Consider the following 23,695-nt stretch of genomic DNA (forward strand, 5'->3'; position numbering starts at 1 on the left):
TGCCGAGTGTCTGTTGTTTCAGCAGAGACTGGTGTTGTTCGGGCGAAGAAAGGGCTCACATTTTTCTTTGGGGCGTACAGTTCAAATAAATATGTGTTTTGAGGACGATACTGGAAGGTAATGTCAGTTAGGCCAGCGATTAATCCTTAGATGGAAAAGTGACGGCTCTGACTGTTGGGATCTCCGTCAGCTCTAAGTACCGGCTCTGACTATTGGGTCTCCGTCAGCTCTAAGTACCGGCTCTGACTATTGGGTCTCCGGCAGCTCTAAGTACCGGCTCTGACTATTGGGTCTCCGTCAGCTCTAAGTACCGGCTCTGACTGTTGGGTCTCCGTCAGCTCTAAGTACCGGCTCTGACTATTGGGTCTCCGGCAGCTCTGCGGGTCGGTGCGCGTTCCGAACACTTTGATGAGTAAAAAAGCCGTGTTGTGAAATTTGTTACCGAAGCACGGACTTTGAAACACTTTTGATGAAGCAATGAAGCATTCAAGCAGGTCCTTATGTGTGAGACGTAACAAGGGAACTCTCTGCGGGGCAATACATTTATTATAATCAACGGAAGTCAGTACCACATGATGTTGTTTTGTCGTTATCTGGTGTTTGCTTCTTTGCACTAAACATGGGTCAGGCAACTTTGTGTCTCATTTCATGCAAAACTATCTAAATGTTTCATTTTAAATGGCATACGTATTTGGATACGCTGTTCCCCAGCTTGAAACAATATACATCCTCTACAATTTTAATCCTAGCCGAACGGTTCATCTTGCATGATGCAGTTCAGTCAATTTTCTTTCTTCAGTCCATTTTATTCTTATTTCAAGAGATAGGTGCATACTCACTACGCAGGAATTGAAATTGTTGGCGGTCGGTAAGTGTCTCATGAGATGGCTTATACCTCCCCCCCCCCCCGCCTCTGCGATAATTGGCACGAGAAATTGTCACATCTAACTCTCAGACGTTCATTGCGCTGCAGAATGGGTGCGGAACTTGAATGTGCCCTTGAAAAGCCAGCAAACCTTTGCTTTCACTCGCATGGGAATATGTCACATTCATGGTGCGTACAGCCGTCTATCAAATTACCATTCTTATCTATACTGCCGGGCATATGGTTATAGTACCACTTTTAAAACCTGACCAGTTGGTTGTGTTAGAATGACAGGTCTTGATACAGGAAAATGGAGCTGTGAGAGAGCATGCTGGCTGCTGTCCGATATAAAACCACATACGGATTGCGTGCGAGGGACCTGTTGCGAAAAACCCATGAATTGAAATGTCTCACCAATGCAGCAATCATCTCACTTTCGCACCTAGATGCGACAGGGGAGATGCACGCACCTATTTGTGTGTGTGTGTGTGTGTGTGTGTGTGTGTTCTTGTGCGCTTCCGTCCGAAGATAGTTTAAATTGTTAATACTACAGCATGCCGTGAATGCTGTCAATTACCCGTCGTATGCGCATGCCGTCTGTTGTTCATTAGACCCCAAGTCTTTGTCATTTTCACTTTGTACAAGTCTGGTTTTTTAGCGCTAGTCCTCTAATGGCGCATCCAGATTTGGGTTTTTAGTCCTTAAATAGGTTGAAAGGTAGGTTTTTTGGAGCGATGAAGCATTCTGCAGTCTTGTTTTGTGGTTAAATGGCAGAACGACATTACGTAATTTGGTTCAGAGGAATTCTACGCAGTATTGTTCCCAATGGAGATCCGGAAATTAACAAGTACACGAAAACCCGTGAGTCGAAAAAGTCTTACTAGGACTTTTTCAAGCATGCTGCAGTTTTCACTTGCATGGCTCGGCACTGGACTCCCCCAGAGCAGGAAGTGCGGTGCTATTTTGTGGATGGAGGGTGGGCTATTTTTTTTGGGGGGGGGGGGTATCTCCACGCCCCAAGCCTGGAGATATTGTTTGGTGTAGAGTTCACGGCCCATAGTCCCGCTGCCCCATCGGGCTTGACCCGGCCCGACCATCGCATTGCAAGGTGATGCCTGATTGATTTGATCAACCCATTTCAGACATCCAGTGTGAAAGTATGTTAAAAATGTTTTATTTCACGTTTTAATTAATCAGATTGTGTTCTGGAGAATGTCGAGGCTTTTCCCAGCTCCAACCACACTGCCTGGTGCTATTCAACCCACGGTTTTCGTCTGGTTTCAAGCTTTCATTTCGGGGCCAAATTGACCGTACATTCTGAGCAAAGATATGCTTGCCTTATGCATGCCAATGTCAAGATGCTGCCTCATATCTCTTTTTGATTGGTTCTGTAGGACATAGGTTGGCATCTAAATTCTTATCAGCCAACTAGCCTTGTCTGTCAGTGTTCTCTTCACCTATGTGACCTGTCGCAGAAGGTCACCCGTTCTGAGCCACGCTTGCGGGATGATCCCGTTACTTCAGCTAGCAACTGTCCACGTGCATCGGAGTACGCCCTGTCCTTAATACACTGCCGCAGACTGCTCGACCACCCAGCCCGCACTGACGTAAGGCTGGAGCGCTGAACATTCGCGAACACATTTCTGAGCGCTTAGATATTACAAAAAAAAAACTTTCAGCAATGCTCTCCGAGCACAGCTCATGGTTCAGTCACGCCTGAAATCAATCCTTCTGATGTGACCCAGCGCCTTGGAGTAGTTGTTCCGCGTGGGTTTGAATCTGCCTGGCAAGGGAGCGATCTTACTTACGAGGCCCATCACAGTTTTCGCAGAGCAAAGGCAGGCGTCAGTATCTCCAACTGGGTATCCTCGGACTACGACTGTAAATAATTATTTTGTGTCTATTATATTTCGACATAGAATTCCTCAAAACAGTCACGGTGCACGTTGGCCATTAAGTCATCCAGGGCTGCACACCCTATAAGACATATAAACCTTTTGAAAGACAGATTAGGGGTGCTGGTGATGCAGGGTTAATGCGTGGTTAACGCGGCTGCGTTGACCACTGCGCGTGTGGGAAACCAGAGGTGCGGGGTGTGATTCCTATGGAGGTGAGACCGAGGTCAATACGAGATCATTCTTGTTCTGAAGAGCTTCCTTTATTGAGTGGCATTTGAAGCTTATTTCAAATCTCTTGATCACAAGGGTGTTACAAGATATCTTATTCCAACTTGATGAAATTAAGAGGTTACTGACCAGAGATGACCTCAATGAAACCTTCCATTGTAGGTTACCACCTAGCCTAGCGTAGTCATCTGCCATAATTCGAATTCAAATTCCAGCTTAGTCTCAAAAGTTTTGGTGACCTTGACCCTCTAAAGGTCACATCAGGTCACTGATCTGACATGAGCAACAGTGACAGTTGGCTTAGAAGTGATGTGTAGGTTATAAATGGTTGCACGAGGTGGTCTGCAGACACGGCTAGCATCCATCTGGAATGTGGCCTTGCTTCACCTTATTTGACCTGAAGGTCATGGCTGGGAGCATCAAAACTTAACATTAGGGATTACACATACAGGCTCACCTTTCCAACGAACCTGTCGCCTTAAGCTCGCCTTGTGATAGAGATGTTAGAGGCGGTCAATTTGCCGCCCCTCCCCCCCCCCCCTCCCCACCCGAGCACGTCATATTCAACTGGCCACCCGGGCGCGTGTTAGCTACTTTTCCTGGTGGGTGACGTCAGTGTAGTGCGATATGGTGCGATCGGACACGATGTTCATTTAACCTAACGACCACGTCTCCCTACAGCCAGAAGTTAACCTGCCTCAACACGAAAACGCACGCACGGTCTGCGCCCACCTTTCAGACGATGCCCCTCCGATGGAGCAGCCGGACGCACTCCGGCACGAGTGGCCCACGTGGGAGGCAGTGCTGACCCGACGCCCCCTCCCCCAGCCTGCAACCGGACCTACTACGGCTTCGAAGGTCGGACCTACGGCCTGGAGCTGCGGCCGCCGCGGCGGCAGCGGCTGCCGCACGTCTGTCAGCTGACGTTCATCGCTGACGGCGGAGAGCACGGCGACCTGCTCGAGCTCGTTTTCGACACGTTCAGTCTGGGCCGCTTCACCAGCCACGTGCACAACGGCTGTCCGGACGGGTGAGAAGAGCCGGAGGATGAGGATGTGGAGTGGGGGCGATGCACCGGGGGTCGTCCCCCTGGCTGGGTCGGCTGAGGCGCTGGATGCTCGGAAGTGGGTTTAGTTGGAGATGCAGCTGGCACTGGAGCTGCTGTAAATGCGGATATTTACGCATGTGCCGTGTAATTAACGGTAGTCTTGACTGTGAATGTTTCTTGCTGGTTTGCATCTAAAGCGAGCAAACATCCTCTAGCGACTTTAAAATGGAACCGATCCCATGGTTGGCGGCTTATTATATGAAGGCATATGTTCCATGTGATTTATTCACAAGGGTCGCCTGCTCGCAGCAGACTTGTGTTCGATTCAAACTTAGTTATGAATCGACTCATGAGCAAATTGTTTAGGGGTGAGTCGTGAACTGAATCGACTCACCAAAAAAGCATGCTTTGAGTTATGGGTTGTATCACATGCTTCGTAAATTGTATGGCCTGAATTGTGAGTCGATCATTACCAACAATGATATGTCAGTAAGCTACGTGGCTCAAATGAAAATGGTGGCATGAGGAAACACAGCACACCCCAGACAAATCAGCAGACCATTTCAGAGTGTTCAAAAGAACAGTATGAAGCGCTAGTTATAAGCCTTTTTGCAAAATTAGCACAAATACTGCTATTGTAATTTCTAACCAGTAAACAGTATTGTTGATCCTGACCTGAAGTTTGTCAAATCCTAGTGAGAGACCAGAGGATATTACGTGGTGCAGACAGTGGTGCAGACATCGTACATTCTTGTATCATATCCTGAAATCAGTGAAAGAATGTCTTCGATCTATAAAGCCAATGGAATGGTCATGTTTTTCATTTTTCATTATCATGTAATAAACAGCAAGATGGTCTTGTCGCATATGCGCATTGTATGTCCCGTATGACCTCAAGGGATATTGTCAATAACTATATCCACGCTATACGCAACTTGTGAGAATGTGGCCTCCAAACTAAGAAGTCTTGGAATGCGGGCAGTGACCCACAGCGCCCTAAACTCTATGCAGCGCGGAAGCCTGTTTTGACTCCTAGCCCATCATAGAGTGACCTGATGAGATGAGTTTAGGACAACCTGACGCTTACGTTAGCCTATCTCTAGTTCGGTTGTTCAGGGCTCAACTCAGTTCAGCTCAGTTTCCTGCTGGCTGGAAGGAATGGCTTGAGTGAATTGAACTTCTTTTGGGCTTGTTTGTGAGAGATGCAAGGATGAATTGTATTACTGATTAGGTTCAGGTATTAGGAAGGATCACATGTTTGTAAGCTATGCTGGCTTACCCCTATTGCAAGAACTACAATCCAATGTTGCATTGCTAACACGCTAGTGCCGACGGCGTGGCTGGAACTGGCTAGTGGAAATGTGATGTGAATGAGCTTGGCTGGCACTTGGCAGGTGCAGGCTGCAAGCTGTGAGGTTAAGTGCAGTCCTGTCCACGTTGCATGCTTTTGAACTAATGGGTATGGGTCGTAGGTGCCACGTGGAATATGCCAGCCTAGATTTGAGACTTGAGAGAGCTGGTTGGTAATAGGTCACAGGAAAGGTATTGTTTGCTGCACTGCATTTGGTAGGTTTAAACTGCAAACTTGCTGCTAAGCTGTATATATATATATATATATATATATATATATATATATATATATATATATATACACCTAAATGAACCAGAACTGAATCGGATCTTATATTTGCAAGCTGTGTGAGTCATCAGCCAAATGATTCAATGCAAGCCATGAGTCGTGAGTTGATTCGGATCTCAAAATCTGTGAGCCATTCCTGAGCCGACTCAACAAAATTGAGTCGACCACAAGTCTGGCTCGCAGTCAAGCGTGTTCCTCCACAACACATCCCACCAAGCAGAGCTCTTATGCTTGCGACCTAGCGTGATGCATCGTTTTAGAGCCCTGGTGCACTATTACATTCAACATCTATTATCTTTAGCACAAATAGTCCACAAGAAATGAACGGAAGAAAGGCTGGTGCGCTGTCCGAATTCCGACGTCGGACACGCAAATTGCATGATTTCATTTGGCGCTCGGGCTGGCGGTTGTAATAATTTGGCGACCAGCGAGGCTAATTACGCCAATTAAGTGCTCCGCGCACCAGCCCCAGCCTGCTGTATTTGGCAAATTATGCTGCAGTTATTGCCTTAACTAAATCGTCATCGTGTTTGAGCACGGCAAACAGCAGGCGACACCGCGCGCGCTGGTCAGACTCTGAGATGGGGTTGTGAAGTGGACCGTATGCATGATAGTTCGAGAAGCTGGAGAGCTTTGCATAATATATTAACGAACCTAAAGAAGATATTCGCTTTTAATGTTTCCCATCTTTCTTTTCTTGTCATATCTCTATTCCTCTAGATGCATTTGTAGAATACTGTCCTCCCGCCAACTATCCTTGTAGCGAGACTGTGTTTCTTCCGTTCATTCTACGTTCTTGTTCGTCCTTTCCGTTTGCAATACATTTATGTCATGTGTGTTTGCGAATGTATTTTCCATTTCAAAAGCGCTGTGGTGCTCGATCCATCAAACGTTTTCTGACTTACACACACATCGGACCGCCCTGCAGTACCAGCGATTCGGCGCAATGTACCATGCTTAGTGCAAGGCCGCCTTAAGTCACGTCATAACAGTGAAAATCCTTGCAACGCGCGATATCGATGTGTACCAGGCGACTTATCTCATATACGCCTTCAAAAGCTTCTAAAACTGCTACATGCTGTTTGTAGCCGGAGGTCTAGCGGAGTTCACGCATCACCCCTTTCCGCGCCTTCTTTCCATCCATGCCTCATCCACCCCTGTTAGAACCTTCTTGCACTGCTTGGTGGTCCAATACTTCTTAGGGGTTTCGTGCCTTTAGACTTCTTAACTTCTCTATGTGAAACTTGTGATGGCGCTGAGTAACTGTAACGCAGTCCGTCGCGTCACGTGACCGGAGGCGCCTCGCTCTCTGCCCCACAGCCACATGCAAATCGCCGAGGTCGGTCGGATCCACAACGACGGCTTCTGGTGCGGCTCCGGTTGGGGATACAACGTGTACTACAGCGAGACCAGCACCGTCACCGTCACATTCCGGCTGTACCGGCTCAGTGGCGGCGGCAGCTTCAGCGGCGATGAGGTCAGCCAATTCTACGTCAAGCTGCGCTACAAGTTCATCAGCGCTCAGCGGGCGGTGATGCGCAGCGGGCCGAAACAGGCCAAGTTCCGCGGCATCCCCGTGTACAACAGCTTCTGTGACTTCATGTTCGACAACTGCGACCGCGTCCGCTGCCGAATCCAGAGCCCGAACTTCCCGGGGCTGTACCCGCGTAACGTGACGTGTTCTTACCACATCAAGCACAGCGAGCCGCCCGGCGGCACGCGCGCACTCCTCGTGCTCTCGCAGCGGTACGGCGAGCTCATCAACGTCAAAGACACGGACTCGGCCGGCGGCGCCGTGCGCCAGCTCCATACCTGGGCGAAGTGCGACCTGGTGCGGGACTTCGTCACTGTGTACGACGGTATGACCAAGTCGGCGCCGAAGCTGCTCAAGTTCTGCGGCGGCGGCGCGCTGCCGCCGCTCGTGTCCAGCGGGCCCAACATGATCGTCGAGTTCCGGACGTCCGCCTTCGACCGGCTCAGCCAGCCGGCGCTGTCGCGGGACAAGCTAAAGCACCCCACCTCCTACATCCCCGGTTTCGAGCTGGACGTGAGCGTGCGCTTTGTCAACATCAGCGAGCGCACGCGCTTCGTGGACCGCAGCGGCTGCCGCTACGTCTTCACCAGCACCATCAGTCCAGTGGGCCTCATCGGCAGTCCGGCCCACAGCCTGCCGTCCAACACTAGCTGTACGTATACGCTGCTGGGGCGCAGCCACGAGCGGCTCTGGCTGTACTTCCTGCAGTACCACGTCACCTACCACGCCAGCCACCAGGAGGGCTACGGTCACGACGCCAAGTCGCGTCACTGTCACCACCGCCTCGACATCATTGACGGCGCCCCCGGCGGCGGCCGTAACCGCTCGCTCGGCTTCTTCTGCGGCGACACCAAGCCGCTGCTGTGCACGCGCGCCCTGCGAGCGGCCGGCGGCGCGGCCGTGCCGCCGTGCGCGCTGCACGAGAGCTACCTCTCGTCGTCCGAGAACGTCACGCTGACGCAGCGTCACGTCACCGGGCTTGGCCTCGACACGGCCAGCTTTCAACTCCGCTACGAGTTCGTCGACATGCGCGAGGACGGCCAGCAGCTAGGGGACGAGCCGTGCCACCGCGTGTTCGCAAGCCGCGGTCGCCTCAGCAAGGGGTCGTTCGGGCCCGCCAAGAACGTGTTCCTGTACGGTCGCGGCGGGCGCACGCACCTGCGCTGCCTCTTCCGCTTCGAGGGCACGGCCGGCGAACGCGTGCGCATCCTCGTCAACAAGTTCACGGCGGCCGACGAGAGCGGCTGCGAGACGGTGCGCGACGAGCGGCTGCAGCGCTACCGGTGTCGCTACCACGGCGGCGCGCGCTCCGAGCTGCGGCTGGCCGAGGTGCCCTGGCCGGGCGTGCGGGTGTGGCGCGACTGCGTGTGCGCCGACCGCACCACCGGTACGCCCATCGTCGTCGAGTCAACGGCCAGCGTGCTGGAGCTGCGCTACGACGTGTTCAACATGACGGCCGCCGAGGACTTCTACTCGTACTCGTTCATTGCCAAGTACGAGTTCCTGCGCAAGACGGCCTGCAAGACTGAGACGCGCATCAACGGTGAGAGGCGGGTGCGGTGGTGGGCGGTGGGCTGGAGGAGGAAGGAGTCGGGCTTAGGTGTTATGTTGGAAGGGTCACTATCGTGCACAATTCGTGGGACTGATTCCAGATTTTATGTTTCAAGCCTGATTCTGAGTCTATTAAAGTGTGGCAGCAGGCCAAGCGAACCTTATCGGGGACCTTGAAGAACCATACCTTGACCACATCTAGACGAGAGCACATATCTACACATCGAATCATATCTGTGGACCTCAACCCGACCCGACCCGACCCGGACCGGCTCGGACATGTCTGGCCAGATTATTATGCCTTTTTGAACAAGTTGAAAAAAAATGTTTATTGATCGATGGAAAAGCGACCTATGTCACCTTCGCAGCCACCGGTTTCAAATACCGTGCTTAACCTGAATCTGGCTTGACTTGACTCAATCTTTGTGGCCTTGACTGCAAGAGAACGACCATGAAAACCACGCGCGGGGTGATCCTGTTCATTGCGGTCAATGTCTTTGCAAAACATTCTGGCTTTTATACCACAATGTTTTGGTCATAATTTCCAAAACTGTGCACCACTGCAATTTCATGCATTTGTCCACTTAATTGCCAGACACTTCCAGACTCATCGTCAGACCTTGATTCGGCAGTCAGTTTTTCTTCGCTTTTCCAACAACAAGGAGAGGAGGGATAAACACGAATCAAGTCACCACAAGGTCATTTTATATCATTTCGTGACGGCCCAGGGCCGATTTTCTCCTGCCCCCACCAATGTCTCCTTACCCCCGTCCCAAAATGTTGGTTTGGACCCATTTACTAATTTTGCCGTTTTTACAAGAGGGCAAAGCTGGGTATGCACAACAAAGCTTACCTTTTAAGGTGCCATGTGATGGCCTTTTGGTAATGATAATTCACAAGCAGACATGAATTGAAAATTACCTTTCGTCAACCAATACTGGTCCTAATCCGTCGAGAATCACATGCTTCGGGTAGGTTATGCTGTTGGGCCCGTGGCTCGCCCCTCCCCCGCCGCCCCCCAAAAATATAATTCGACCCCACTGTGTCACCATGTACTCAGGGAACGGCTGGCCTGACAGAAAACAGATGGTCTTCGATTGCAGGCAGCTATAGCCTGATGAAAAGGCGGCTACACATCATAGTGCATGATTGTAGTTCAGCATAGTATACTATGGCACGATTTGCATTTTCGCGTCAAAAAAGATTATTTCGATCACACTTCAACAGCATTGCGCAGTCTCGTATATTGCAGGACAGAAAGCTCCACTAAGTCGCGTGATACGTTGACGCTCAAAGCACAAAAAATAAGTAACTCTTTGCTTCCGTTTGCCTCTCCGATATCCAAGGGGCGGGCACATCGTTTTGTCATCGAATATGTGGCATTAACTCTTCCCAGTTTCCAAAGCCTCGCTCACAAAATCGGTGTTCGTGATTGGTCAAGCCCGTTACAAACTGCTGACAGCAAGCAAAAGCGGCAATTCGAGCGCAGCTCATGCTATTTTCAGACGTCATTTGTCATTAAGCGAAGTTACCAAATTCGTCCTTTACTTGTTAAACTCTTATGAAAGCTGGACATGCCAAGGCGTTAATCAAATCCGTTGTCAACCCGTATAATCATCGCATTAATCAACTCCGTTTGTAAGGATTGTCAAAAGTGTCTGGCGTCTGGCTCGAGTAGCTTAGTTTTTGGCATCACCTACAAGGTGACAGACGGTAACTTGGCATCACCTACAAGGTAACAGACGGTAAACCCCGTAGGCATGCGATCCCCTCGCTCGTCAATAGTTCTGATGCCTACGATCCCCTCGCTCGTCAATAGTTCTCATGCCTACGATCCCCTCGCTCGTCAATAGTTCTCATGCCTACGATCTCATCGCTCGTCGATAGCTCCCACGCATGCGATCCCATCGCTCGTCGATAGCTCCCACTCATGCGACCCCATCGCTCTTCGATAGCCCCCACTCATGCGATCCCGTCGCTCGTCGATAGCTCCCACTCATGCGATCCCATCGCTCGTCGATAGCTCCCACTCATGCGATCCCGTCGCTCGTCGATAGCTCCCACGCATGCGATCCTCTCACCCGCCCCGTGTTGTGCAAGCTGCCTTACTGGTAGCTTACGGGCTGGTGAACGGCGAAAGGTCCGGGAGAACACGGGCATGAGACGCAGGGCCCAGCCAGGAGAACACGGGCATGAGACGCAGGGCCCAGCCAGGAGAACACGGGCATGAGATGCAGGGCCGCAGCCAGGATAACACGGGCATGAGATGCAGAGCTCTAGCCAGCCAGCAGAACACGGGCATGAGATGCAGGGCCCCAGCCAGCCAGGAGAACACGGGCATGAGATGTAGAGCCCCAGCTAGGAGAACACGGGCATGAGATGCGGGGCCCCAGCCAGCCAGGAGAACACGGGCATGAAATACTGGGCCCCAGCCAGAAGAACACGGGCATGAGATGCAGGGTTCTAGCCAGCCAGGAGGACGCGGGCATGAAATATAGGGTCCCAGTCAGGCAGGAGAACACGGGCATGAGGTGAAGGACCCTTGTCAGGAGAACACGGGCATGAAGTGCAGGGCCCCAGCCAGGAGAATACGGGCATGAGGTGTAGGGTTCCAGGCAGCCAGGATTTTCTTAAGGGAGGGGGACGGAGCTCGGTGAACACACGCCATGTCTCCTGATGGAAACGATCTTTGGTTAAAAATATAACAAAATCCAAGCCTAAGGGAGGTCCCACCCTTTGACCTCGCTCCTGATGGGGTGGGGCAAATAGTCCTGGAGGAGATCAAGGCCGAGGACGATCAAGTCGAGGTCGCAAGCCACATCAACCATGGGTGAGCAGAGCGGGTGTAAACGGATGGCCGGATGGCCGTCCAGTCCAAGTGAGACGAGTGAGTTTAGTGACACACTGCTGCGACTAGATTCGCGACTGGGTGTGGCGCGAATCATGGTAGAGTGTTGTGCAGCCTTGCAGCTAAAGGTCGCGTGGCATCTATAGTTGATGCCTTCCGGGAGCAGCCTTTTAGAGGCTCCATTCAAAACGGCTTAAGTTTGGGCGACGGCTTCTGACCTTTTGTGGCAGCAGCCTTCAAGAGACGCACGGTTGGCTGGATACCTCTCGATGGTGATATGGGAATCGAGTTATTCAGCTTAAGCGCGTTGTTGCAGACAGATACCAGCGGAGACATCTGAATAATGTCACGTTGATCTCGTCCAATGTCACACAGTCGCTGATGCAGGTTATCTTCTTTACCCACGCTTGTTTGAGTGGCTTGGTCGTCCATGTGAAACCCTCAGGCCTAATTTGCCTTCAGTTGAGATGAAAGAGTACATAACTTGATATACCTGAGCTCACAAATATATAATGTATCGACATCTTTTAAAAGCTGACGTGGCTGGTGTTTTATGGCTGCAAAGTTTTAAACGGACTTGCCTCCAAACACTTATAGTGTTTGGAGGCAAGTCACGAACACAAACCAAAGCTTATAGCGATAGGAATGGAGTTGGGACATAAACGGAATCGAACTCGCACAGCGGGATGAACCCAGGGGATGTCCTCATCACTTCGGCTTCCCGGATTCACTTACCCGGGGCTTAAAAAAGAAAAACGCATCATTAGGACGCTGCCTCAGCCGATCCTCCCAGACTTTTAGTTTGATTGTAACGGCTACGGTACAAGTATAGTCATCATATACGACCAATCGTCCGGTGATCACCCGTCTTAAATGCCCCCACGGTCTGATAAGCTCTCCAGCCCGCCTATAATCGGCCATGCCTTGTATGGACTCCACGGCCGTGTTGGGTCGGTTGAGCTGCCAGGCGCACCGGTGGTCGGCCGTTTCGGGCCGGTTGAGCTGCCAGGCGCACCGGTGGTCGGCCGTTTCGGGCCGGTTGAGCTGCCAGGCGCACCGGTGGTCGGCCGTTTTGGGCCGGTTGAGCTGCCAGGCCGGTGGTTTTGGGCCGGTGGTCGGCCGTTTTGGGCCGGTTGAACTTCTAACCGCGTCGATGGTGGTCCGTGCTGAGGCCGGTTGAGCTGCCAGGCGTCGTCCGTGATGGTGCCGGTCGGGCTGCCAGGCATGTGGTGGCCGGTCGTGTTGGGGCCGGCTGAGCTGCCAGGCGTCGTCCGTGATGGTGCCGGTCGAGCTGCCAGGCATGCCGGTGGGCGCCCACACACGACCTTTGACGACCATCGGCCAACTTCCCAATTCAACGCGCGGTGCAAAGGTCAGCGTCCGCTCTGGAACAAGGGACGTCTCGAGCTTATGAAGAGCGTCGCACACTCGCCTCAGGCGCAGTGAGCTGAGCATGCATGCGGTTAGTTGGGCATTACATGCAGCTGGCAGATTTTCTTTTTGTATTGTTTTTTATCCAAACGTTCTGAATCGATGAGTCTCTTACACTAGAACTCCCGCTAAATAGCGTTTGTTGTGTGAGCTATGAGCGACCATCCAATCGTAAAATATTGGGTTTACGCTAGATTTTAGCAGTGAAAATTTAATGTGGCGCCATGCTCGTCACGGTTCATTCCAACCACATCCACGCGTCGCCTAACTTTTAGCGTGGTTACTGCCAACGGTCGTAGGCGGCACCAGTTAGGAAGAAATAGCAAACACCTAAAGCAACTTGGAACCCACCCCACCACGGGTGGATAAATCTGAAGACGAGTGATTCAACCAACTGCCCTACCAAGCCGACGACGATACGTTGTGCATATCTCTGCTTTATGTTGTCCGTTGACGGCCTGACCGTCTGAAATAGAGATTGGTATCGCTCGTTAACGGTACTGACGCATACACTATGCATGGTCTCACGTGCCCGTCCGCGATGGGTTCGGGCTCGAGACGCGGGCTCCGGCGACGCCAGAAACAGCGCTGGCCGCCCATGGCTGGGGTGAACGCCGGGACGCTTGGAGGTAGGGGACAACGGAGGGACGATTAGAGTTGGGGGTCGACGGAGGAACCATTAGAGCTGGGGGTCAACGGAGGAACGATTAGAGCTGGGGGTCAACGGAGGGACGATTAGAGCTGGGGGTCAACGGAGCGACGATTAGAGCTGGGGGTCAACAGAGGAACGATAAGAGCTGGGGGTCAACGGAGGGACGATTAGAGCTGGGGGTCAACAGAGGAACGATTAGAGCTGGGGGTCAACGGAGGGAAGATTAGAGCTGGGGGTCGACGGAGCGACGATTAGAGCTGGGGGTCAACGGAGGAACGATCAGAGCTGGGGGTCAACGGAAGGACGATTAGAGCTGGGGGTCGACGGAGCGACGATCAGAGCTGGGGGTCAACGGAGGAACGAGTGGAGCCTGGGATCGACGAAAGGACGGGTGGAGCTGGGGGTCGACGGAGGGACGAGCAGAGCCTGGGGTCGACGAAGGGACGAGTGGGGCTGGGTTCCACGAAGGGACGAGGGGGGCTGGGGTCCACGAAGAGACGAGTGGAGCTGGAGGTCAACGGAGGGGCACATCCGTGACCGTTGCCCGTTTTGGGGTCGCTAACGCCCCGTCGGGCGGTCGCCACTTGGGGCCAGGGTGGTGAAGGAAAAAAAGCCACAATCGGATAAAAACTGTGGTTTAGCCAACGGATGACATTTGCTTTAGTTTGTACATTTGTCTTCAAAGCCAAAAAGACTTTTGACGTCTGATGCCGTTGTTAAGCCATAGCCGGTCGGATGAGAGGGCTGGAAGCTTTTCTGGAGTTTTTTTTTAAACTGCTCGGTACATTATGCGGATACTTTTTATTGCTACGTTAAGTCATATTTATTCCGTCTGTGAATAGTTTGGATATCCTATTTCCCGCAGGTAACACAAAATGTCCTGGTTGATGTCACCACGTGCGCTGCACATTACGCTCAGACGCCCGAAAATGTGCGTTTGCCGTTTCCTATAGCACGTGCTCGGGTGGCGGGGGGAAGATAAACCGCCCGCCCCGAAGGTTTTTCCAGAATAGTTTCCGAACAGCGCGGCGTAGCCGCGCCAAATTCTGCATAGCTGTAGGCAATTGAAGAGCAGATTGTTTAGTATCAAACATTTAGATGTATCTTGCAAGGTCACTGACCTATGGTAGGTCAAAGTCAGGCCATGGTTTCACCGTAGGCAATTTCTAGGGAATCCTTCAATCGGATCCAACAACGCAGTGTTAGACGAAGCCATACATTTTTTAGATGCTTTCTTAGGCAGCACAACAGTTAAATGAACAAATTGCATTGACCTAAGGTCATGTATGAAGGTCACACCGAAGTCAAAACCAACCTGCTTTGTTACTCTAGGGCTTGCTGTAGGGGATAGTTTCTGGCGTTCATTTCGAGTTTATTGATAACAGCAACCGCATTATACATCTTCCATGGACTTCTTAGAGGTCAGAATAGGTCATTGACCTAAAATGACTCAGATTAACATTTTATTTTAGGAACATACTGCCCAGCGTGATCTTTGTCGCTTAGTCAAACGCAAAACTCAAAGCAATCTTGTATCATTTTGGACACTTTGACCTTCAAAAGATCAAACAAGGTCACTGACCTTAAATGAGCATGTGATCTTTTGCTTAGAAACGGTTAGTTAGGCTCTGGGGCACTTTAGTGACCAACCTGGAACATGACCTTGTTTGACCTTTTTTTACCAAAAGGTCATGATCTAGGAACCTGAAACTTTGGTCCAACTGATTTAAGGTACAGGTTAACACACCCTGTAAATTTGGTGTCTCTAGCTTTCTTAGTTCCGGAGATCTCAGGGGGTCAAATTAACCCCACCACCCGAGCGAAGGGTATCTAGCCGGCTACCCGGGCGCGTGTTAATGGTGATGACATTCTATTCCATCATCTAGCTTGGACTTAAAATGACGTTCAGTTCAAAACAGGTAGAAGCGAGAAATCAAACAAATCACGAATAATGGGATGTACGCGTCAGGATAGAATTGTGTACATTAATGTATTAATGTGATTTGGCATAACGGTTTTCAGAAACATTATCTTCCGTGTGTTGTGTCGGGTTCGCTTAGTTTAAAAACATATGAATAAGGTCCCGAGAGGACAAACTTGTCGGGACTGGTCAATTCCATTCTGTAAATCAACATTTTCTTGTCTCGGTCGATGCTCTAGGTTGCGGTTTGCAGTGCCTTTTTGTCACTAATTTTCACTGTGCAGCAGAAAACAGAAATGCATGCTGCAAAATGCATGCACGTTGCAAAACTTTGTAACCTTTTTGAGATGGTAAAAAAACTTCAGGCTTACTTTCCATTTACACACATTTTTGGACAATTTTGGCTAAAAAGGTTTGGCAGAGGTTTAAAAGACTAGTTAAGACGCGTAAGCTGATAAAATTACGGTTAGCTGGCTATAAGCAAGATCGTAGTTTTATGGACAGACACGATGTCAGACCTTTTCTAACCGAAGCTTTTCAAAGCTTATTTGGGAGAAAATCAGTGGCATCTCTGACGCAGACGCGACAAAGCAAACTCCTATATCCTTGCGGCGTCCCTGTTCATAGGTATCCAGTAGCTCTTACAGAGCTTACTTACGGTACTGGCACAGCTAGCTTACGGTAGTGGCAGAGGTTAAAGAACTAGCATCCCTTAACATGATCCAGGATGAATGATCCTCGCCAAAATGATACTAAAAGCCCGCTCTGCTCCAAACAGAGCCGATATAAGCAATAATGCGGCAGCCGGCACCCAACGCCCCAGACCGATGCACAGTACTGGTTGCCAAGCCTGGTATTATCCTAGAACAAATGTCTGTAAACGGTACCGCTTCATATAGCAGACTTCTTCTTAGTTGAATACATGTGATTTACCTGTTGCATATTATTCGAAAAGTGCGAAAATATTTCATCCTTGCAAGAGTGTTTATCATATACCTTAACTTCACAGAAACATTTCATAAATTTTTAAAGTTTTTTAATGCATGAATTGTTTTGAAAACGACTGATATATCAATTTCGTCACCCAGACACACGTGACTTTTTTCAAGCCGCTGTAAGTTGTGTGATATTGAATTCGATGTTGCGGATAGATTCTTAGCCGTATGATGGTGTTTAAGATACGCACCCTCAATATATTTGTGAGATCAATCGTACACCATCCCTTCTTAAAAGTACGAGTGAATCAGAAATCTGTTTGGTGCAAATAAGTCTGAAAATGATGATCTCGAAGGCCTATCCCATTTCAGTTTTGTTTCTGATAAGCTTCGAGTTCCAACTTTGGGTACCATTACCAAGCAATCAGCAAGCGATTTGTCCGTACTCTGAATTAAACGCTGATATATAAACATTAAAAAATTGCAGGGGCAGTGAAAGCTGGTCGCAGTCTGGATAAGGTGAAGTAGTCTGTTTTAGGTAATTCTTTTCATTGCGCCGCCGAAGCGGTGGAAGAGATTGAGCTTGCCTAAGCAGGGAGAGCGTGTCAGAGTTTTTCGCTAACAAGGGATGGTATGCTCTAAGCGCACACGCATTTACAGCTTCAGGTGGAGCTCATTTTTCGTGTCACCTTGGTTTTATTCAAGTTGCGAGATATCTGGCCCAGGGCTCTGAAATGCATCGCCACCGCCATCGCTCCAGCGCGCCGTAGCGTTAATGTTGTTTTCGAAGTTGTTGGCAGCCACTTCTCTACTCTTCTCACTGACTAAGCCACCATTCCTGGCACGCAAGAATCACACGTGCGGAAGTAGGAACAGGACTGGCAAATGGCGCCTGACCCTGGAATGTAGTTAGTGTGTTCGGCACAAGCTCTCTCCAGCTCTAGTCGGATCGAGCTGATCACTATTCAACGCACCAACTCGACCCGACTCCATGGACCCAGGAGTCTGGACTTCTCTGCGGAACTTTCCCGGGTCGCGATATAGCGGGAGACGTCGCTATCCCCCGAGCTCTGCCAGCAGGCCCGTACCGTCTGCTCTGCGCCCGGGGAGATTGTCCAGCCTGCCATGCGCTCGCCGCCCGTCAGAAGGGGTAATATTTCCGAAAACTGAATATTTGAGCGGGCTGCAGGGTGCAGCCGCTAAAGGTCACGTACTGAACTGTGGCCGCCCGGCTCTCCGCTAGATTGCCCAAATGCGGTGAGAAAATGAGGCTCAAGTTAACTGAAAAGAATCTTTTGCTGCCGCAGCACTAATAATTTCAGGAATAATCTAGCTAAGGTGTTCGGCTGGACGGTCGAGCGCGTGTCGCGTCTCCTCATTGGTGCCGCCTGGTAAAGCGTAGGCTCGGCCCGCCGACCCGCCGTGCGGGCTGCTGCCACGTGGTAAAGCGTAGGCTCGGCCGCCGACCCGCCGTGCGGTGTCTCTGCTGCCACGTCACGCCGCAGCTGTTTGCTGCCGTGGGCGAACGGCTCCAAAGGTCAATGAGGTCAACGATGTGGTCAGGTGGTTGTGGCTGCCTTGAAAGGGTCGTGACAACCGCATGGTCGTACTTTCGTCGGTTTTGAATAAGCGACGTTGCTGGGTGCGATGGAACCGTGTTTGACGTGCATACTGCAGCACCTCTGTTATTGCTGATCCGCTGGGTGAAATGGACTCTGCTACGCCTCTCGTAGGTACCCTGATCTTGAACATGCCAGCCCACGCGGTGCAAAACATACTCCCTCACTGTCCTTCCCTCCTTGCACTTCCCCCACTCATAACCTCAAATCCTGTCAGGCGATGCGACTTCTGGATTACTGACGCCCTTGATCTGGTCGTGTCTGTTCTGTGGTTGTCTGTAACTGTCTGTTGACCATCTCCATGTTTGTGATCCTAAGTTCTATTTTTGGTCTGACCGTCCGGGTGAGTCAGACTGACTTTAGGTCAGACTGCAGGTGTGACCTTAGCTCTATCATCCTGACCATCTTGGTGTGGCCGTGCCCCGGCCAGTGACCCTCTTTTCGTGACCTGATAAATCCGTGCCTGTGACCCTCTGCCTGTCTTGACACAACTGTGTACCTGTCTGTGATTTACACCTTGGCCTGACCTTATATCGTGACCTGATCCTATCTTTAGACTTCATCTTACTGATCTCGTAAGTTGGCCTGACCCTTAAGGTGGCCCTTACACATCGGGCTTTACCCCGGCGGTACTGCAATCCTTTGACGTCTGCTGACACTTAACATGCGCTAGGGTGGGGAGTCAAATTGACCCCCCCTCCGAAGGTTTTTGTCCAAAATGGTTTCCGAACGGCGCGGCGCAGCCGCGCAAAATTTTGTTTAGCTGTAGACAATTGAATAGTGGATCGTTTGGCATCAAAAATTTAGGTGTACCTTGTAAGATCACTGACCTGTGACAGGTCAGAGTCAGGTCATGGTTTCAGCGAAGGCAATTTCTAGGGAATCCTTCAATCTGATCTAATAACAGAGTGTTAGACGAAGCCATACATCTCTGAGATGCTTTCTTAGGCAACACAACAGTTGAATGAACAAATTATATTCACCTAAGTTCAGATATAAAGGTCACACCAAGGTCAAAACCAACCTGTTTTGTTACTCTAGGGCTTGTTGTATGGGATTGTTTCTGGTGCTCATTTCGAATTTGTTGATAACAGGAACCGCATTATGCATCTCCCATGGACTTCTTAGAGGTCAGAATAGGTCATTGATCGAAAATGACCTAGGCCAACATTTTGTTTTAGGAATATACTGCCTAGCGTCACCTTTGTCACTTAGTCAAAGGTAAAACTCAAAGCAATCTTGCATGATATTGGTCACCTTGGCCTTCAAAAGATCAAACAAGGTCACCGAGCTTTGATGAGCATGTGACTTTTGCTTAGAAACGGTTATCTAGGTTCTGGGGGCACTTTGGAGACCAACCTGGAATTTGATCTTGTTTGATCTTTTTGATTCAAAGGTAATGGCCTAGGAACCTGAAACTTTGACCTAAGTGGGTTCACGTACAGGTCAACACACCCCGTAAATTTGTTGTCTCTGGCCTTCTTTGTTCCCGAGATCTCATGGGGGAGTCAAATTGACCCCCCCCCCCACACCCGTGCGAAGGGTGTCTAGCCGGCCACCCGGGCGCGTGTTAGTGTGTATCAAATATCGTAGCCCCATGCCTCACTCAACGTAGTCTTGTCTATCTCTGAAACCCATTCTCCATGTCCCTATATTAAGTATTTTCACTAGAACTTGTAATTTAATCTATCCTTTGAGACCAAAAATTGCAAGCAAATTACATTGGAATTTGTGCACGAATTGACATATCGAGACATTTCAGTTGCTGGGTATGAAGGTCACGATACATGCCATTTGGCTTTCGAACCGTCGGAATGCCTCGACATATTGCATTGCCTTGACATATTGCATGACATCCAACATAAAAGTTAAGCTTTCTTGACGGAGCAGGTGGCATGAATCATACAGGATTTTGTGCACTGCGAGGCGTCATTACGGTGCTCTGGAAGATTCGAATCGCTACCGCTGCTGACCGAAAAATAATCAAGCCGATTGGTTTTTGGTCGACTGATGAGCTCGTTCCTGGCGGTGCAAGGTCAAGCACGACCTCAGCTCAAGGGTGGGGGACCTCCTCTCAGTCACGACCTGGCCGCGTATGCGTGGTTTTGTTGGGCCCTATTTGAGGGGAAGGGAGCTCATCTCTTTGGCAGCAGCAGCAAGATCCCTCAGCACCTTCATCTGCGTGGCGATTGCTTCGCAGAGTTGGGAAGGTATCTGTATTGCCCAACGCTGTCGTGCCCATGACTACCAAACACATGGCTGACAACGCCAGGTTCTGTCAGTGGTCCCATGAACAGCACGAGGGGTTTCATTGATGCTGGGAAGGGGTCTTGCTTACTACAACGCCCAAACACATAGAATCGAGATATTGGTCAACACAAAGCCATGCCCTCAAATGAGATGCCGAACGCAAGGTGACGAGAAAGTCTTGCGCTGGGCCGCGCATGTCGAGAGTAAAGTGCTGACATATTGGCTCACCCCAAAACATGTTCGTCCGGCTCGAGTGAGACCCCTCTGCAGCTGTTTCAAGAGCAACTGGAGCACAGAGGGAACCAAAAACTGGAGTTAGACCTCGCTGATACTGGCGAAATGGAGCAGCCGTGCAAACGACGCCGGCTGCCGTTTCTGGCACAGCAGTAAGTTCGACGACCGCGTCGTGAGCCGGCTGATGGATCGTCCCCGGGCAGCTCGCAGTCCAGACCTACCGCCGCCGGACATCGTCGTGAGCCGGCTGATGGATCGTCCTCGGGCAGCTCGCAGTCCAGACCTACCGCCGCCGGACATCGTCGTGAGCCGGCCTGATGGATCGTCCCCGGCAGCTCGCAGTCCAGACCTACCGGCGCCGGCAGCCGCAGTCAGACCTACCGCCGCCGGACATCGTCGTGAGCCTGTGATCGTCCCCGGGCAGCTCGCAGTCCAGACCTACCGCCGCCGGACATCGTCGTGAGCCGGCTGATGGATCGTCCCCGGGCAGCTCGCAGTCCAGACCTACCGCCGCCGGACATCGTCGTGAGCCGGCTGATGGATCGTCCCCGGGCAGCTCGCAGTCCAGACCTCCCGCCGCGGACAATCGTCGTGAGCCGGCTGATGGATCGTCCTCGGGCAGCTCGCAGTCCAGACCTCCCGCCGCTGGACATCGTCGTGAGCCGGCTGATGGATCGTCCTCGGGCAGCTCGCAGTCCAGACCTCCCGCCGCTGGACATCGTCGTGAGCCGGCTGATGGATCGTCCCCGGGCAGCTCGCAGTCCAGACCTCCCGCCGCTGGACATCGTCGTGAGCCGGCTGATGGATCGTCCTCGGGCAGCTCGCAGTCCAGACCTCCCGCCGCTGGACATCTGGTTTTGGTCTATGGCCCAGCCAGCAGTTTGGCGATCCTCTCCGACCACGATGGAGCAGCTGAGGCGGACTGGCAGTGTACGCCATGGCGATGAATCGGGGCGAAGTTAGTCGAGCTATCCGGGGCCTCCGCCGCCGCGCACAGACCCGCGTGGAGAGGGCGGCGCTGCTGTGGGAACTATATGCGCCCCTCAGAATTGGTGATGCAAAAGATAAGGAAGCCCGAAACTGTCCCAAGCACCTTTGAACGTTTTTCAACCAAAAAAGGAGAGGTTTTTCTCCTGGCGTATTGGAAGATAGTCGATTCTGGCGAGCAAAAAGTGTCCGACTGCATCAGCTTCCGGGACCTTCTGTCTCTTCCTCACCACCTGACCACATTCTTATCCGTGTTTCTGACTACCCGTCTTGACTCGACCGTCCATATCTGTGCCTCTCGATCCGACCGTGCCCGTGTCTGCACCTCCCGATCTGACCGTGCCGATGTCTGTGCCTCTCAATCTGAACTTGTTCGTGTCTGTGCCTCTCGATCTGACCGTACCGATGTCTGTGCCTCTCAATCTGACCGTGCCGATGTCTGTGCCTCTCGATCTGACCGTGCCGATGTCTGTGCCTCTCAATCTGAACGTGTCTGGGCCTGTGCCTCTCGATCTGACCGTGCCCGTGTCTGTGACTGGTCATCTCCCCTTACCGTGCCCTTGGCCTGACCTCGCTGCCGTCTGCCCGCGGCAGGCAGCAGCGGCGCGATGAACCTGGAGCGGCGCGAGGAGTCGGAGGGCCGCTGCGACGCGCTGCCCTGGATGCTGGAGGCCTCACCGTCAGCCTACCTGTACCTGTCGGTGCCCGGCCGTCGGGAGGCGCCCGGCGTCTGCCAGGCGGCCACACGTCTCGTCGTGTCGGCGCCCGACCTTCCAGAGCCGCTGGCGGTCATATGCCCCGGTGGCGGCGACATGGTGAGAGCCGCAGCGGTGTGGTGAGAGCTGGTGAGAGTCAGGGGCGTAAGACGAGCAGGGAAGTGAGTGGTGTGATGTGGAGAGAGGAGGGGGAGAGAGAAAGAAGAGAGGGAGAGAGAGAGGGAGAGAGAGAGATAGATAGAGAGAGAAAGAGAGAGTCGGCAAGGTGTATGGTGCGACGCCGTGAGAGTGGATGAGGCAGGCGGTGTGATGTGGGTGAGAGTGGCGAGTGTGTGGTGTGAAATGGTAAAGCTGGGAAGTCCGTGTGGTGGGATGCGGCTAGAAGGTATGTGTGTGGGTGTGACAAGAGTCGGCGAGGTGTGTAGGATGACGTGATGAGATTAGGAGTTATGTGATGCGACGAGGTGAGAGTCGGGAGTTGTGATGTAACGGAAGCGGGACGGTGATATAATTATCGAGTGTGAGATGGGAGTGAACGGAGTTGCGCTAGCGAGAGGTGAGCGTACCAGCAGAGGGGAGCGGTACCAGCACAGAGGGTGAGCAGCTGTGCCGAATGGCAAATCTTTGGTGGCTTTAGGGGAGGAAAATGTACTATCCAAGAGCATAGTGGAGACAATAGCAATGGAGATATAACTGCCTTAGGTCCACGTCCTGCAACCCTTTTCTCATTTTCAAAAACGTCGTGACACGCGCATGACATGGTGACCCGGCCACACCCATCTTCGCCCATGTCAGACCTGAAGAACTTGCATGAAGTGGCGATTGCTGCCGGCACGTGTCCTGGCCTTGAGCTACGCGAGCTGATTGGTTATGGCAGCTGTGCCGATCGCTGACCAGCGCTGATTGACTATGGCGGCTGTGTTGATCGCTGACCACGCGCTGATTGGCTGTACCGATCACTGACGCGCTGTTGGCCGAGGTCAAGAGACGCGGTCAAGCATCTCTGTCTGGCACTGCCGGCGGGATCCCAGAGACCGAGCTGAGTGTGCACTGACCAGGTATCCTTCAACGGGTAGGATTTTCTGCGTGCGGTCCCCCTTCAGCTATAAGGACATGGCCACAGCCAAGTATTACCCATTCCTGATCTGCAACTCGCTCCCGTTTCCTGCTCACTGCCCTTTGCTCGGACAGTGGTTCTGAATTGTGACAGAAATTTGAGAAAAAAAATTTGATCGGAGTACCCAGATTACTCCTTTTGCTTGGATAATTGCAAAAGTACCGTGAATCTCGCAACTGTCAGTGAATATCTTATAATACCGCAACACAAAGTAAAAGGCTA

The 23,695-nt window shown here is 51.6% G+C and overlaps 1 protein-coding gene across 1 annotated transcript in view; it reads left to right on the forward strand.

Annotated features, from left to right (window-relative positions):
* The first annotated feature begins 619 nt into the window (after positions 1–619).
* The window catches only part of LOC119094908 (uncharacterized), an 89,662-nt gene continuing 66,586 nt past the window's right edge, over positions 620–23,695 (forward strand). The window contains exons 1-4 of the mRNA XM_037217819.1: positions 620–623; positions 3,820–4,021; positions 6,999–8,755; positions 22,235–22,441. Coding sequence (XP_037073714.1) covers positions 620–623; positions 3,820–4,021; positions 6,999–8,755; positions 22,235–22,441 — 2,170 coding nt within the window. The remainder of the gene's footprint in view (positions 624–3,819; positions 4,022–6,998; positions 8,756–22,234; positions 22,442–23,695) is intronic.

Source organism: Pollicipes pollicipes, unplaced genomic scaffold (genome assembly GCF_011947565.3).
Source record: "Pollicipes pollicipes isolate AB1234 unplaced genomic scaffold, Ppol_2.1 Scaffold_4219;HRSCAF=4965_pilon_pilon_pilon, whole genome shotgun sequence".
Lineage (NCBI taxonomy): Eukaryota > Metazoa > Arthropoda > Thecostraca > Pollicipedomorpha > Pollicipedidae > Pollicipes > Pollicipes pollicipes.